Source organism: Agrilus planipennis, unplaced genomic scaffold (assembly GCF_000699045.2).
Source record: "Agrilus planipennis isolate EAB-ADULT unplaced genomic scaffold, Apla_2.0 scaffold17, whole genome shotgun sequence".
NCBI lineage: Eukaryota > Metazoa > Arthropoda > Insecta > Coleoptera > Buprestidae > Agrilus > Agrilus planipennis.
The window spans coordinates 1,281,545-1,296,568 of NW_020439021.1; the positions used below are offsets into that span (position 1 = coordinate 1,281,545).

Here is a 15,024-nt window from a genome sequence, read left to right on the forward strand (position 1 = left end):
AGTATATTATTCATATTCAGCTTTAAAACTCAATTTGTGTGTCTAAAACAGGAGTTATCATAAAATCAATTTTCTGTTATTATTGGGGTAAGAAGGATTATTTTAGAATTTTCTGTTTTCGATATTTGAATTTTAAAATTTCGACTTGAAGGGTCTTTAGAAAAAAATAATATTGGCAGTATTGCTCACGGAATTAAAAATGTCGTCACGAATTTACACATGTGCAAACTTTTGGTTTTATTGAATACTTATGACGCATTTTATCTGTGATAAGATAACGTGTAGATTAATTTTTAATTACAAAGAATTCCTAAATATTTCTTGTGTATATGATATAGTGTTATCTGAGTGCTAGTATTTATTTTACCCCAGAACCTCTACGTTGGTGAAATTTGTTGATTAGATATCATATCGGAGATAATATCTCCATTCAACTCATCAGAAATGATAAGATGTACATAAAGGAGGCAGATATTGGATGAGTAACTTAATATCAGGCAAGTATTTAGTGGTCATAGTCTGGCATAAAGCCAATGAATCAGAATTTTGTAGCACACCCACAAACACCTGCTCGTAGTTGATGATTTGTTTTTGTTGTAATAAGAATGTGGATATTACAAATTGTTTTAATTGTTTCTATAATATGCATAAAACATTGAAAGAACAGAAGAGTACCAATGTTTGCTTTTGTCTAATAACATAAAAATACCTTTAGGGAGAAAAATAGATTCTATTTTTGCTTGATAGGCATGCCAAATTATCTTGACCCATTACCTTAAATACCAGCAGGGTAATTATCTTCCTTTGAATTCTTTATAATGTAGTGTTCAAAAAATTTGTTTTGTTTTTAAATTTCTGTTGCTCGTGACAGGTACTAACATTATTTGTGTTCAGAAATAAAAAGAAATATTGAGGTAACGGGTAGTTTGTAGAAGAACCCCATTCAGTAACTATCATCTACAACACATATTCACAAATCACGTCAAGGAAAAAAGTTATTCAGTTTTTAATTAAAAATTACGTCAGAATTGTTTTATAGCATACCTACTATTTGACTAGATTATAATTTTAAAATCATTTGTAAAAAAACGTTGTATGAATGATAAGCTAGTTGGAGACGTCCAATCTGAGGTTTTATTAAATTATAATACTTAATAGAATCAGTAGCACTTATTACTCAAAATTCTAGGATAATGTCAGTTACATATCCATAGCATTGCTGTTTTTTTATTATCTACAAATGTAGAATGAACATTATTTTGCAACTGTTATTATTATTTTTTTAGCACCTTCAAAACGCTAATTGGTACATCTTTTGATTTATATCAGAAATCCCCTTATTTGTATGCCTATTTTTGTTTGATTGTGGGAAGGAACTTTATTCCAATTATATGTGTCCTGCCTATACAGATTTTATGCTAGAACGACCTTTCTGACTTAAACAAAAAGAAAACAAAATTTTAAGACCACCTACTACTTAACAAAATAGTTTACTTCTAAAGCATGCTTATTATTTGTTATACTTAATTTTTGTATTCCTTTTGTGAGGTGGAGGATACCTATCTATGTTGTTTGTGTTCGTGTTCCATTATTATTTTACTCAATGTTGTTTTGTGATAATGTTATGTTTTGTTGCTGTCTGTGTCACGTATATTTATGTTACCCCCAGGTGTGTTTTGGGTGTATCTTTCGTGGCCATGGATGGAGGTGGTGGACGCAGAAGAATTAATCCAAAAACTTCTGCTGAAGACCAAGCTCTCGACCAAATTGCTAAAGAGGTGAGTGCATATGTTTACTATGCCCCCCTTTTAAGAGCTTTTTATCGACATTTATCATAAAAAGTTAGTTATTATGGCCAAATGGAGTTTTATTCCATTTTGGCAAATGCCAGTATATGTTAAATAAAATAAATTAATCTTTGAATAGAATCATAAAATTTTTTCATGAACTGCACATCAGATAAATTAAATATTTTATTTATAATCCTTACTATTATTAATTGTCCTCATTATTATAAAAATGTCATTAAATAAAATGACTTTTGAATACGTCCATGTATAATATTTTTACATGCATCTGCACTATTATTACATTATACGTAATATAAATTTTTACTCTGATGTAAAATAAAATTTTATTTTGAGGAGCTAGGTAAAACATAGTGATTTTGGTTTTTCTTTTACTTCTGACTTTAAAGGGGAACATAATAATTTCATACACATGATACTATCTCAGAATAGGGGAAAGACCGTTTTAGAAACGTAGTGAACATTGTAGGGTGTATCAGGAAATGGGTGTTACGACTTTGTAAGTTCACTTTAAAGCGGAAGAACGTTGTATCAAATTTCCGTTCTTATAAGCCGTAAAAAGAAAATAAAAATTGAATCTGTTCCGGTAATAAAACAGAGTGTCTAACTCAAAAAGCTTTTACATTATCTAGCAGGTAAACTGTATGATCTAAAAAAGTTCTTTTATGATAATAATAACGAAAACATTTGAAATGAATTCACATAAATTCATTGCAAAAACAAAATGTTTTCGTTTACTTTGTCCAGGAATTTCCTTAATGTGTAACTAAAGATTTTTACTACAGTTTTTATACGATTCTAGAATTTAAGATGTTCCAGTTAAGTATTGGTTTGTAAATAAGCATTTCAGTATGAAAATGTGTATATTGTTCAAAATGTGGGGCAACATACTGCGAATACGTGAAATATACGAAAATATCGTACTCTACTTCTAAATTCGATCTGTCGTAAAAAAATTGCCCGTGCTGAAATTGTAGACTCATGTTCAAAAGTTTATGGAACTCTAAAAAAATAATTTGAATAGAATTACTATTTACCAAGTTTTTTACAAACTTAATTACACAGTCGAGTCTGTGAGAAAAAAAAAGTTCCTTTGTACTTGTTGTATTTTCCTACCGTAATACGAAGTCCTTTTCCAATTCAACCCCCTACAGACAATCTTATCATTGCAATTTAATTCTTTGCTTTTCCACTTCTCTGCTACCACCTTTCGTAACATTTTCAACTCCTTAAAATAGATTCAGTTTTAAATAATTTATTACCGATATTAATTTGGATTTCGTGATGATATTAAAACAAAAATCGGAAACATATCCTTAAATTTCCTAAGGAATTCCGCACCGTAAATTCAAAATTTATGGCCTGAAGTGTACTTAATATTGTCAAATACACATGGCCATGCACCGGTCGACTTTTCTTCCGGTGCACGTGTTTATTTTCGTTCCCTTTTTAATGAACCCGCATGAACGGCGACATCATCGTCGGTGGGTTTTAAACTCTATGAAATTCTGGGGGAATGAACTGTCGCCGTGCGCCGCGACGCCCGTCTGGACGCCGGTCGCGTCGTCATAGTTTGCATGTGCACATCTCGTTTGTCGGGTTTTCCTTGGCTCATGTATACCGTTTGCGGTGGACATCATCTTCTGCGAAGGTATTCTTTTGAGCCTCTAGGAAGTCGTATTACTTACCGTTTTTGTAAATACAACAGTAGACTTCGAAGTTGTTCTTCTTTTCTTCTAATTTGTTTGCTGGCAAATATTATTAACTATTTCGAAAGATTGACGAGAATTTTCGTTAGAATGTCGGTCGCCCTTGGTGATGAACTTTTGTGACCTGTGCGATGTCATCCATGAGATCGTGAATTGGAGAGAATAAGCAGAATACGCGTTCCGAAAGTGTGCTGTTACGCCCTTATTTTATCAAACATGGATAATCGAAGCGGTTAAATTTTATAGACTACTATTTTGTTGTTGTAATAAGTAACTACTTTAGTTTCTCTCGAAGCTTCATGGTTTCTCTACTACTCAAGCAAAATTTTTACCAAAAAAAATTCTAATTTGAATTTAGGCAATATTAAGTTTTTTTTTATTAAACTATCAAAGCAATGGTTCAGTGTACAATTAAACTATTAAATTATTTGTAAGAATAACTTTAAATTGAAATTTTTCTTAGTTTGTACAATTTTCGTGTGCAATATTGGTTAAAGTAAATGAGGTATTCATTCAAAGTGCAGTGTATCGTCTTGTGGTTACAGCAGTTTATTTTAGACTCGACCAAAAGGAAAACCTTCCCCGCACTTATGCATTTTCAACCAGTTCAAACCTTCTCCTCGTTAGAACACTTTTGTTTTATCTTATGTTAAAATGTTGCAGTAGGTAGTCGATACCATTCAATTCAGTTAATTTTTTTTTGTAAAATCATATCAACTTCTTATTATAATTGTGAGTAATAATGGAAGCAGTTGCGAAAATGCTACATTGAAAAACTGTCTTTGAATTTTCATGGTACACAATTAACAAAAAATCTTATTGCCAACAGTTTTGCCGAGATAAAATGGTAATTACCGCAATTAACGGTTGTTCGTGTTTAGAACGTTTAATAACACACGACAATGACAAAATCGCGAAAATATTTTTATACCGGTGTTACAATTGTTTTACGAACAGTGTCTACGAAAACATTACAAAGCGTCTGCCTTCAATCGGAATGTGTAAACGATAAATTTTCGAATATTTCATTGTATGAACAAAAACGTAAACTTTAAAATAACAAGCTGCCTGCCTGATTAAGTAGCCTGACCGGTGGTATATGTCATAAATATCTATTTGCATATCATGAATGTGTAAAGTGGTCACAAGTGATAATTACTGAAACACAGTCGACAAGTTAACATTCTGAAAGATGGTGTTTGGTCCGAAAGTAAACGGTTACCATTTGGATTTTTTGAAACAGTTTCAAAGAGAACCCTCGATAACTGACTGTTTGGAAGAAACGAAAAATGAAATTTCGAATAGCGTTCTTCACTGCTCCGGATTACTACAGAAGAGGAAAAACGTAAGTTAAAAAGAAATGCCTAACTACGGACCTGCTCATTCCAATTCTTTACTAATTAAGTACGTGTGCAGGTACATATGGATTTATATTTAACTCTCTTTTCGAAAATAGCCTTGTTATAAGGGATAAAAATAGGCTCAGTTGTTCTTTATGACGTTTTCCAATAAATATTAATCGTTTAGTGAAATAGGGATTTTCATCGTTAAATAAATGAGTTACATAACTAAATCCATTCCATTTTCAACTTCTTTTAAACGGCTGTTTATTTAGAAAAACTTGCCAAATAAATCTACACTTTTCTTTCAAGAAAAGTGAATACCTACATTAAAATTATAAAATATGTTATGTTTTGAAAACTTTTTATTACAATGGTTATGTTTACAAAGCAATAGCATTAATATAAACGTTTTTCCATTGTTCTCGGTGCATTATGAGCAATTCAATTACAGTTCAAATTGTATATTATTAAACTATTACAACAATTTGCTTTAATTAAAATTTTTCAATGAATGGTCGAGTAGAATACGTATGCAATTCCGCAGGAAGTTCTTTTTTCAAAAAAGTTAAAGCTTTCATCGCAAGCGCCGCTATCTCCTGTGGAAAATCTGTTGCGATTGACATTCTCAGGGATCGCAGGAAGGGCCTAAAGTTCTTCACTGTAAGGAAGGATCTTGCACACTATCATATTTATGCTTGCTAACAAAATATTTATTTAAATGATTCTTAGAGTATTATTATATGCCTTTTCTAAACAAACTTTTCTGAAGGTATCTCAAATCTCATTTTTCATCTGTAAAATCGAAACCTCTTTAGTGTTACTTCTTCAGAGCTCATTAAAGCTTTCTTTTCATCTGATAGGGGGTTTAAAATTTCTTCGGATTCTGGATTTCTCACCTAAGAACACATCAAATATTTTAAACAAATTAGCTGACTTATGTAAGTCTTGCGGAAATAAAAAATGGTTTCATCAAGGTTCAAAGCTGGTTGCATTTTACGAATAATACATGCAATTACGAATAATACATGATAATAATAATGTATTAGAATCACTAATTGTTAAATTATTGATAAAAAAGTTCTAACGTCGTCACCTAACTCCGTATTTATCTTTTTTTATCTACTATTCATTCAAGAATTCTAGTAAGTAAACCAATTGTTAGAAAAAAACCGATAAAATTTCTCGTATTTTCACGCATATTTGTGTGAATGCGGTAATTGATAATAACAATGATCTTGTTATTTTTAATTATGAATTGTGTTTTAAAAATGACTTTAGAAATGCGATTATTGTAGTGCTCACGGTTTCTGTTAGTAATATCACGGGAATTTCATCTAGGAAGACGTAAACTATGTAAAATAAATTGTCAGCTATTTATAAATGTAAAAATTATAACAATAAAGTCTTTAATTTTTAACCTAAAAGTAATTATTTTTAAAAACGCTTTGGATTTTTTTTGTTAAAATAAATTTTACATTCTGTAGCAGTCAAGAGATATCTTAATTTATTTTTATTGTGCAGTTTGCCTTTTAACGAGAAGTACTTTAAAATGAGATACATTAAAGATATCCAAAAAACAAAAAAGAAAAAACAATTAGTGGGTACCTAATTGTGACAATTAAATTATGAATTATTTAATTACAAGTGAATTTAATAGTCATTTTCCGGTTTGTACCGTTGCCCGTGTAAATAAACCGGACGAATTATATCGTAACTTCCTTTATGGTTTCCTTAAACATTGAAAAAATTATAAAAGTTATTATGAGACGACTACGAGGTGATTAGGTAGTGAGTTTTTTTTTCGTAAACCGTTTCTTAATTTTATTAGTGAAAAGTAAGTAACATAGCCAAGTTTTTATTTCCCATTTTGAAGTCCCCTATTTCAAAAAAGTGTAGAGTAAAAGAAAAAATATTTTCATGATGTTGTTAATCGCAGTAAGTCGTTTATAGGACAGAGAAGTGTAACGTTTGTTAAAGGGTTGCAAAAAATATGGGTGACACATTTATAAATGGTCCATAGGTTAGGTAGTTTTGTAAATTTTACAGGAAAAATTAAATGATGTCTAACACAGCTCCAGAGGCAAAAAACTGTTAATTTTTCCCCTATTTATGTCTTATGTGTTTGTGTTAAAATAAAGTCATACATGGGGTTCTAAATATGATTTATCGGCGATCATCATTGATTGTGTGTGACCACCCGGTATCTGTATTTGTAAAATTACAAATTCGTTATACATGTGGCAAGGTACGTTACCTTAGGAATATGAATCAACCTCTTTTCTGTTATAATTACCGGAAAAAAAACAAATTCCTTGAGATTGTAATTAAACTGATTGTTATTACAACTGCATTTTAAAGACCTTCCATCTTTTACGTCTGTTTTGGTGTGTTTAGAATGGAATTGGGATATTATAAATGATGTCATGCAGCTTCCATGACATCATCTCTAAATATTGTACTATTTAACCGAAAGACTTGTGCAAACTTACCGAATTACTTCCATTACGTTCTTGTTTGTTTTGATTTAAGCAAATTTGCACACTTTATTTTAGCATCTCGAATAATTCGATCTTTACTTTCATAACTGTACTTCTATTATTTTTTAAAAGCATGCAATCGTAACTACTATACCTGTTTAAAATTAGTAAAATATATTGTACTTACGAAATCATAAAAAATAATGAAACATTAATGTTCATAATAAAACCCCGTGGTTAATTGAGTGACTTTTTTATTTCCTTTTTTGCTATCATTCTATGAAAAGTCACTGTGTATAGACATTTAAATCGTTCAACACGTCAAAAGATTGGTGATTTTTAATTAAAAAATCTAGTCAAACAGCAAAATCTTGGAATATCGAAAGTTATTTTCATTATTTTAATACACATTTCATTCGTCGGTTATTTCTGGAATATCCTACCATCTTACTTCCGTAAAATTATACTACAAATGTATCTACGTAGAACATTCATTATATGCCGATGCAGTGTACTGGATTGAAAAGGAAAAATGCGTATTTTAATGCAATTTATTTTAATCTGTTATACCTAATTGCCATAATACATTTTTTTTGCTTTATCATGATTGAAAACGTTAAAACATTTAATTCATAAATGAGTTGTGCATGATATGTTACATTCATTTGCTTTTTCTTGATTTTTATTCTAAACGTAAACGTCTACAGTATGTATAGTGTAGTGAATAATTTTGAGATCTACACAAATGAAAGTTTTAAATAATTATTGTGGCTGTTTTTTTTTTTCGCTAAAAACAAATTACTATCAGGCTCACATGAACTAGGTATACATATAATGCGGTACTTTGTTATTTTTTTTTTATCATTATTACTCCTGTTCAGTTTTTCTGATTAACTTGGGAATAACTGCAAGGTGAAATCATTCGAACGAACACTCTTACCAAATTACATATATGTATACGTACGTATGTACATTAACTGATAAGATACGGTAATGTAAAATTCCAACACCCAGTTCTTTACTGTTTTTGTTGTATTCTACATCAGGTTTACTTTCGCTGAGTTTTACTTAGCACGTCGTCGATTCTTTCGCTATTTCTTTCAAAAATATGAAATATGTATAAAATCCAACGGCAAATAGACAACACCTGCTAGAATGTGCGACGACGACTGTAATATTAATCGTAAGTTAACGAAACCCAAGGACGATAGCGATAGTTGCTGCGGTTTAAGTGGGAGCCATGGAAGTCTGGACTCATTAGTCGATATACTCAATTCACTTGACTCAGACGAAGAAATTACAGACCAGCACGCTCAGAAAATCGAAAAAGTTGGTTCTGAAAATTTAATACGTTCAGAAAAAGAAGGAGCATCATCTGCCAGAGAAACCATAACAGATAACAAGGAAGAAGGATCATGTGATAAAAGAAATTACTTGCTAGAAGTTGTCCGAAACTGTTCATCAGAAGAAGGCGGTCTCATGAGAGACCATAAAACCCAAGGCGAGCAAGAAATGGATTACGAACCCACGAAATTAGAGTCAGAAGAGACCAAAGGCGATTTCCCTGTTTCGCGAGAGGAAGCTGTCCCTGCTTCCGGAGAGGAAGTTGTCCCTTCTTCCTATATTACTGTTCCTACTGAGGAAGAAGTGCAAACAAGTGTAGTGACAAACGGTGATCTTCTTCAACAGTGTGAAGGTGTAATCAGTGTTAACGAAAATGCCATCGGAAAATTTGACATTGGTGGAGTGACTGAAGATGAGTCCAATGAGGATAACAAGGAGTCAAATAAACAGTTTAAAATTGATGGTGTTACTAAGGATGAGTCCAATGATAATATAAATGATTTGGATAAGAGTGGTGAAAAGTTCAAAATCGGTGGTGTTACTGAGGACGAAACCTGTGATCATTTCGTGTCAGTGAAAAGGTCACGTAAAGGAAGTCATGGTTCGGAGTACGAAGGACGTGATAGTCCAGTGCAAAGGAAACTTAGCAGGAGTCACAGTGTTGTTTCTGACCACGATGACTCGATTATTATTTCCCAGTATTTGGGACAAAGCTCTGACGAAGTAGGTGCTATTATTATATACGTAGAGAATATTAAAATTATTTTTGAAAAATTTTCGATGGAAAATCTGAAAAATCATAATGAGTTTGTAAGAAGTTTTGTTTAATTTTGGTTGTTTTTATTTTAAAATTGGCGATGATCACTTTCAGCCTTATGAATTTTTAATGATGGGTTCCCTTATATATGCCGATGCTAATTAATTTATTAGTCATTTGTTTTCATGGATGCGACAAATCTTTTATTGTATGTATACTGCATGGTTTTCTGTCACCATAAGAAAAAATGAATTTTTTCGATCTTATACTAATATTCTTCTCATCGTACAAGAAAGTCCGTCAATCATTAAAAAATATTTTTCTAAAGTAGGTAACCACCTTATTTTGGTATTTTGATTGGTGAAGTAGTACAGTATTTATATTGAATCGAAGACCATGAAAATTATATGGAAAATTTTAATTTTTACCATGACAACAACTTCCAATGTGTTTATAAAATCAGTTACCTGATTCATTACAAAAAAACACATTTTTATTTTAATCGCCGCTTTCTAATTTTACTGGTTTTGGAAACCATTATTAAGCTCGTAACTGTTTACGTTGTTCGACAAGAGTCTCAAGATACCCAATAAATTTAGTAGTTTTACATTAAATGGTATTTTAAATATTACCGCATTCTTGGTTGTCTATGAGTTTGTTAGTGAAAGCTTACTCGTTCTTTTTTTATGTGATGCTATATATTTTTTTAATATGGTTAAATAACAACGATTGCTATTTCAATTGCTGATTGTAGTCAAATATTTTGCTATTGCATTATCAAGTTTCAGGTTATTACATTGATGGATAAAATTACCGTAGCAATTATTGAAGTCGCTAATTCATTAAAGATTAAATCAATGTAAAATGTAGTTTTTATGTGCATTGATTAAATATGAATTAAATAATTATGGCATATTTTTTGTCATTTTAGAAATCGAAATATATTCTGTCAATTTGCACAGTAAGTGCCAGAAACGCTTTTATACAAAGTAATTATACGATGTATTTTGAATCCATTTTATTGAAGTTTATATGCCGATTTATTGATATGGTTATTTCTGTAAAGGTATCTTCCAGAATACAACGATTCTTTTAAGAAAAACTAACATAAACTATCTGAGTAAACAGAAAAATTGTCAAATATATACGGTTATTTATTTTATTACTTAAAGCTACAAAAAGGATTTTGGAAAATTTCTACGTGCGTTTTTTTTTTAATTTTTTTCAGGCCGAGGCTCGTCTACTTGCCCGTAGGCAAGCGAGGGCTGAAGCAAGGGAAATACGTATGCGTGAACTTGAAAGACAACAAAAAGAGCAAGAGGAAAATGCTGATCGACAATATGACATGATCGAAGCTTCAAGTCGATCGACTCGAACGGTCGGCAGTAGGTATTTGTCGAGCAGAAGGAGTTCTGAGGACTCGCTTGAAGATGGGGGAAGCCTCAGGGAACTTAGAGTGAGTGCCCATCACATCCAATAATCGACAAAAAAAATATTACCTAAATTCTTTACTATCAGAAACTTACTAATATATTTTTTAATGTCTTACTGATACTTTTTTTAATATTCTTTGCAAAATCAGATATAATTATGTGTAGGAAATGCATTCTTTTTGAATATTTTTAGGCGTAGGCCTTGTTCTATAAAAAAAAAAAATAATATTTTAATCTGCAATTGTTGAAAGTAAGCCAAACGTGTATCATTTATCGCATCTCAACGTTCTTAATGTCGTTAGTTACTTAACAATTACACAAATGAATTGATCTCAACAGTGCCATAATATAAATTGAATTAGTTAACGTTGAAATAGTACAAAATGAGTAGAATATTAGCTCATTTATGGGAATATTTCGATTTGCAGCACGAGCTCAAAGAGCTTGAGGAAAAATTCCGAAAAGCTATGATAGCTAATGCTCAGCTTGACAACGAGAAAGCTGCACAAACTTATCAATTAGAATTGTTAAAAGATAGGTAAGATTATAAGAATTTCGTAAATTTATATCATTGCTAAAATAAGGATTGTTTAGGATAGAGGAAATTGAAGATGAATTGTCGCGTTTGAAGCGTGAACATAAAGATAAGTGTAGGGAACATGACCAGCTAAAAAGGCTGTCTGCTCGTCTAAAGGACGACTTGGCTGTGACACGTAGCGAATTGGAAGAAAGGGATCGGTTAATAGCCGAAAAAGGACTGGTGATTGTCATCGAGGAAGAACCACCTCTGATGGATGGCACCGTCAACGGTGAAATTGTAACGACCGCTAAGAAAGTGCTAGTCACCGCGGAAAATGCCCAGCTGCTCGAGTCCGCTGGCGAGGGGAGTCTAGGTATTTACAATAAATTGAGGAGCTTATACAGGGGGGGGGGTCATGGATATTATGACGAAATGTGACTATACACGCACCCAACAGTAAATAAAATTTCTGGTGTAATTATATGAAACAATCCTTTTTTGTAGACGTACGATTAGGAAAATTCGTAGCTGAAAAGAAGGATCTTCAGGATCAGATAAATCATCTTCGATTAGAATTAGAAGAAGAAAGAAATAAAAGAAGAAAATCCAGTGGTATTTCAAATGGACCAACGTCTGACGATTACGATTTGGACGATGTGCAAAGTAAGCAATAATACTACAATGGACTGTATTATAATCTATTTGGTGAAAATTCTTATTTAAGAAGTACAGCACTTAATACAAACGCAATACACTTAACGTCAATGTAATCAGAAGTACATAATTTCAGTAATGATATATGTGTTCCAGGAGATGTTGTCAGACAGTTGGCGGACTTTAAATTTAGAGCCCAAAAAGCAGAACAAGACGTGGCTACCTTGCAGGCTACGGTGGCACGGCTTGAGAGTCAGGTCATAAGATATAAGTCAGCAGCCGAAATGTACGAGAAATCGGAGGAGGCGTTAAAACAAGAGAAACGGAAACTCCAAAGAGAGGTAAATGTATATTCATTGTCATAAAATAAATATTTAAACAACACAAGTTAAGAAAGACGAAGGAGAACGTATATACTTACTAGTAATTCGGAATTAGTGGTCTCTGTATTACAAAAAAAAATGCAGGACGCAGTCACACGGCACAAACGTGTGTGATTAAAACGCACATCATAAGACTTTCGCAAGTGTCAAAAATATATGGGGGTGAGTGGTATCAGACGATGGGTACATGTATCTATATATACAGGAAACTCAAAAAATAATTCATAATGGCATTGTCCACTCCTAACAATATTATTAATTTTTGGAAATTTCTGCTTTCTAAACTCTGCACATTTTTGAATTTTAATAATGATGATGAATAACAAGCGGTTTAATTAATGAGTGTCAATAATGCTACGTTTTTCTAATTATTTTTTGTTCAGACAATAAGTGATCGTTAAAATGTGATATATTCTTTATAAGTAATTGTAATGCTAAATTCTTACTAAGAAGTACTATTAGGAATTAATATGTTTTCTATTGCTTTTTAATGACTCCTGTTTCTTCGCGGTCATCGTGATTGTTCTCTTTGCCGTAACAAAATTGTCTTGGCTATTTTATAGTTCTTCGCAATATGTAAAAATAACATTGGTTATTTCAATTCTGATAATAGAGGAATTTATGTTAGTGACGAGCAATATTGTTTTTGTTTGTTTTAATGGACTTTTATTTTATTTTTACTTTCATACTTTTTCTTCTTCTATTTTAATTGTCTACCTTTACTTCGTTACTTCTTTAGCTTTTAGCTTGTACAGGTGTGTTTTTGCTTCTTGTTTTTTCAGGAAAATGGTAATTTTTGGAATAATAATAGTGATATCGATGATAGCGAAGGTAGATGTTGAGTTAAAGTTTTACCTTGTTGCCTGTATACCCTACCAACGATTTGTTTTTAAATTGTACCTGTATCATTACCTTTAATTAAATCTAAAACACTATTGGTTCTGGTTCATTAATTAAATAAATTAATATGCACAGTAGTCAGCAGATAGTGTATTACGAGCGTGTGTTGCATGATTCCTTAATTTTATTCAGCCTAATCGTACGCATAATTCCATTTTATTCCACTAAAAATTACTGCATTCCAATTTCAAACAGATGTCATTTGAAATGTGATAAAAGAAAGATCGTTTTGGGTACATATATTTTTGTTTTTGATTTTTTTAGGCGAGAGAAGCTCAGAGTAGAGCAGAAGAATTGGAAACCTCAAACACTCACCTCCTCAAACGACTCGATAAACTCAAGAATGCCAAATCAGCCCTCCTAAAGGACCTCTGACGACCTTTTTAGGCTTATAGCCTTTTTAATACCGTCACCGAAGTTAGGGTCACATGACAGCCGATTGGATCGAGAACTGATTAAAAAAAAAGATAAGGAAACAACGTAACCAATTAGTACATGCTCAGTCGTATTAATTAATAATTAATAAGCTTCTAATTAGAGCTCTTAATTTATACTAAATCATAAAATTAACCACATCAAGCTTTTATTGTTTAATGGTAATAATAAAAAAAAAATAATAAATCCCTTTCAGGCAGTACATACGTCAGAATTGTACCTCTCTTTTAGAGCGTTTTTCGAAAGTTCGTATATAAATTAAAATAGGCGCATAAAAAATGAGAACAGGTACAATTGAATAATGGAAAGGACTGTTTACTTAAGATTTTCAGGAAACAATGTTTGTCTAACTACCTCTTCATTAAAAAAAAAGAAACTTTTTTGGTCTTTTAAGCAAAGCGTGGCGATAATTTGCGATTTTTTTATTCCTTGAAAAAAATCTTCACGTTACATTAGATCATTAGAGGTCTAAATATTTTTTATTGCCCTCCTCTCTAAATGGCTTCTGTTCCTTTTTTACCAAGTGTGATTTGCAACGTGTGAAAAAAGAAAAAGACGAACTCGTTTTTACATTCGATGAATAATAATTGGCACGTTGGCACTAACAGTGATAAGAAACGATTTGCTTCCAGTGTAATAAATACTAAATTAAAATACATATAGTTTAATGCTAAAAAGCAATCAAGAACTGTTGATAGTCAATATTATTTTTTGCAAGTTTAGTTTAAGTAAAAATCTTTTAAATAGTTTATTTTCCTAGTAAGTACTTTTCGGGAGATTAAAACAGTAGAAGTAACATTAAACCCCGATTCTTACCTAAAGAAAATTGCGCGAAATGGTTATCAATGGTGTACTACTATAATTATTATACTTACTGTAATAATTTACTTCCAAGAAGGATATAGTAATATCGGAACGCTATTTCGTTATTATCCTGTATTTTTCCTGCAATATACCTTCCAATATATTTGTTATTTAAAACATAATTTATTATGTATCTATTGTTTATATTTGTGTACAGTTTTAATTTGTAATTAATCGTACGATTAGGAAAATTCGTAGCTGAAAAGAAGGATCTTCAGGATCAGATAAATCATCTTCGATTAGAATTAGAAGAAGAAAGAAATAAAAGAAGAAAATCCAGTGGTATTTCAAATGGACCAACGTCTGACGATTACGATTTGGACGATGTGCAAAGTAAGCAATAATACTACAATGGACTGTATTATAATCTATTTGGTGAAAATTCTTATTTAAGAAG

General features: G+C 31.6%; 1 protein-coding gene across 6 annotated transcripts; it reads left to right on the forward strand.

The window, feature by feature from the left end:
• Positions 1–176: 176 nt before the first annotated feature.
• LOC108744383 (leucine-rich repeat flightless-interacting protein 2) lies at positions 177–14,135 on the forward strand. 6 transcript variants are annotated; one of them, XM_018480116.2, is made up of 8 exons: positions 177–497; positions 1,670–1,778; positions 10,667–10,894; positions 11,300–11,409; positions 11,466–11,764; positions 11,896–12,054; positions 12,202–12,386; positions 13,593–14,135. In XM_018480116.2, exons 2-8 carry the CDS (start codon positions 1,698–1,700, stop codon positions 13,701–13,703), a joined length of 1,173 nt encoding a protein of 390 aa, XP_018335618.1. In that variant the 5' UTR covers positions 177–497; positions 1,670–1,697; the 3' UTR covers positions 13,704–14,135. The 6 variants fall into 6 exon arrangements, with proteins under 6 accessions (XP_018335618.1, XP_018335621.1, XP_018335617.1 ...); XM_018480114.2 differs by lacking the exons at positions 177–497; positions 1,670–1,778 and adding exons at positions 8,383–9,404; positions 13,211–13,259; XM_018480119.2 differs by lacking the exon at positions 1,670–1,778 and having other exon boundaries at positions 178–497.
• Positions 14,136–15,024: the final 889 nt, after the last annotated feature.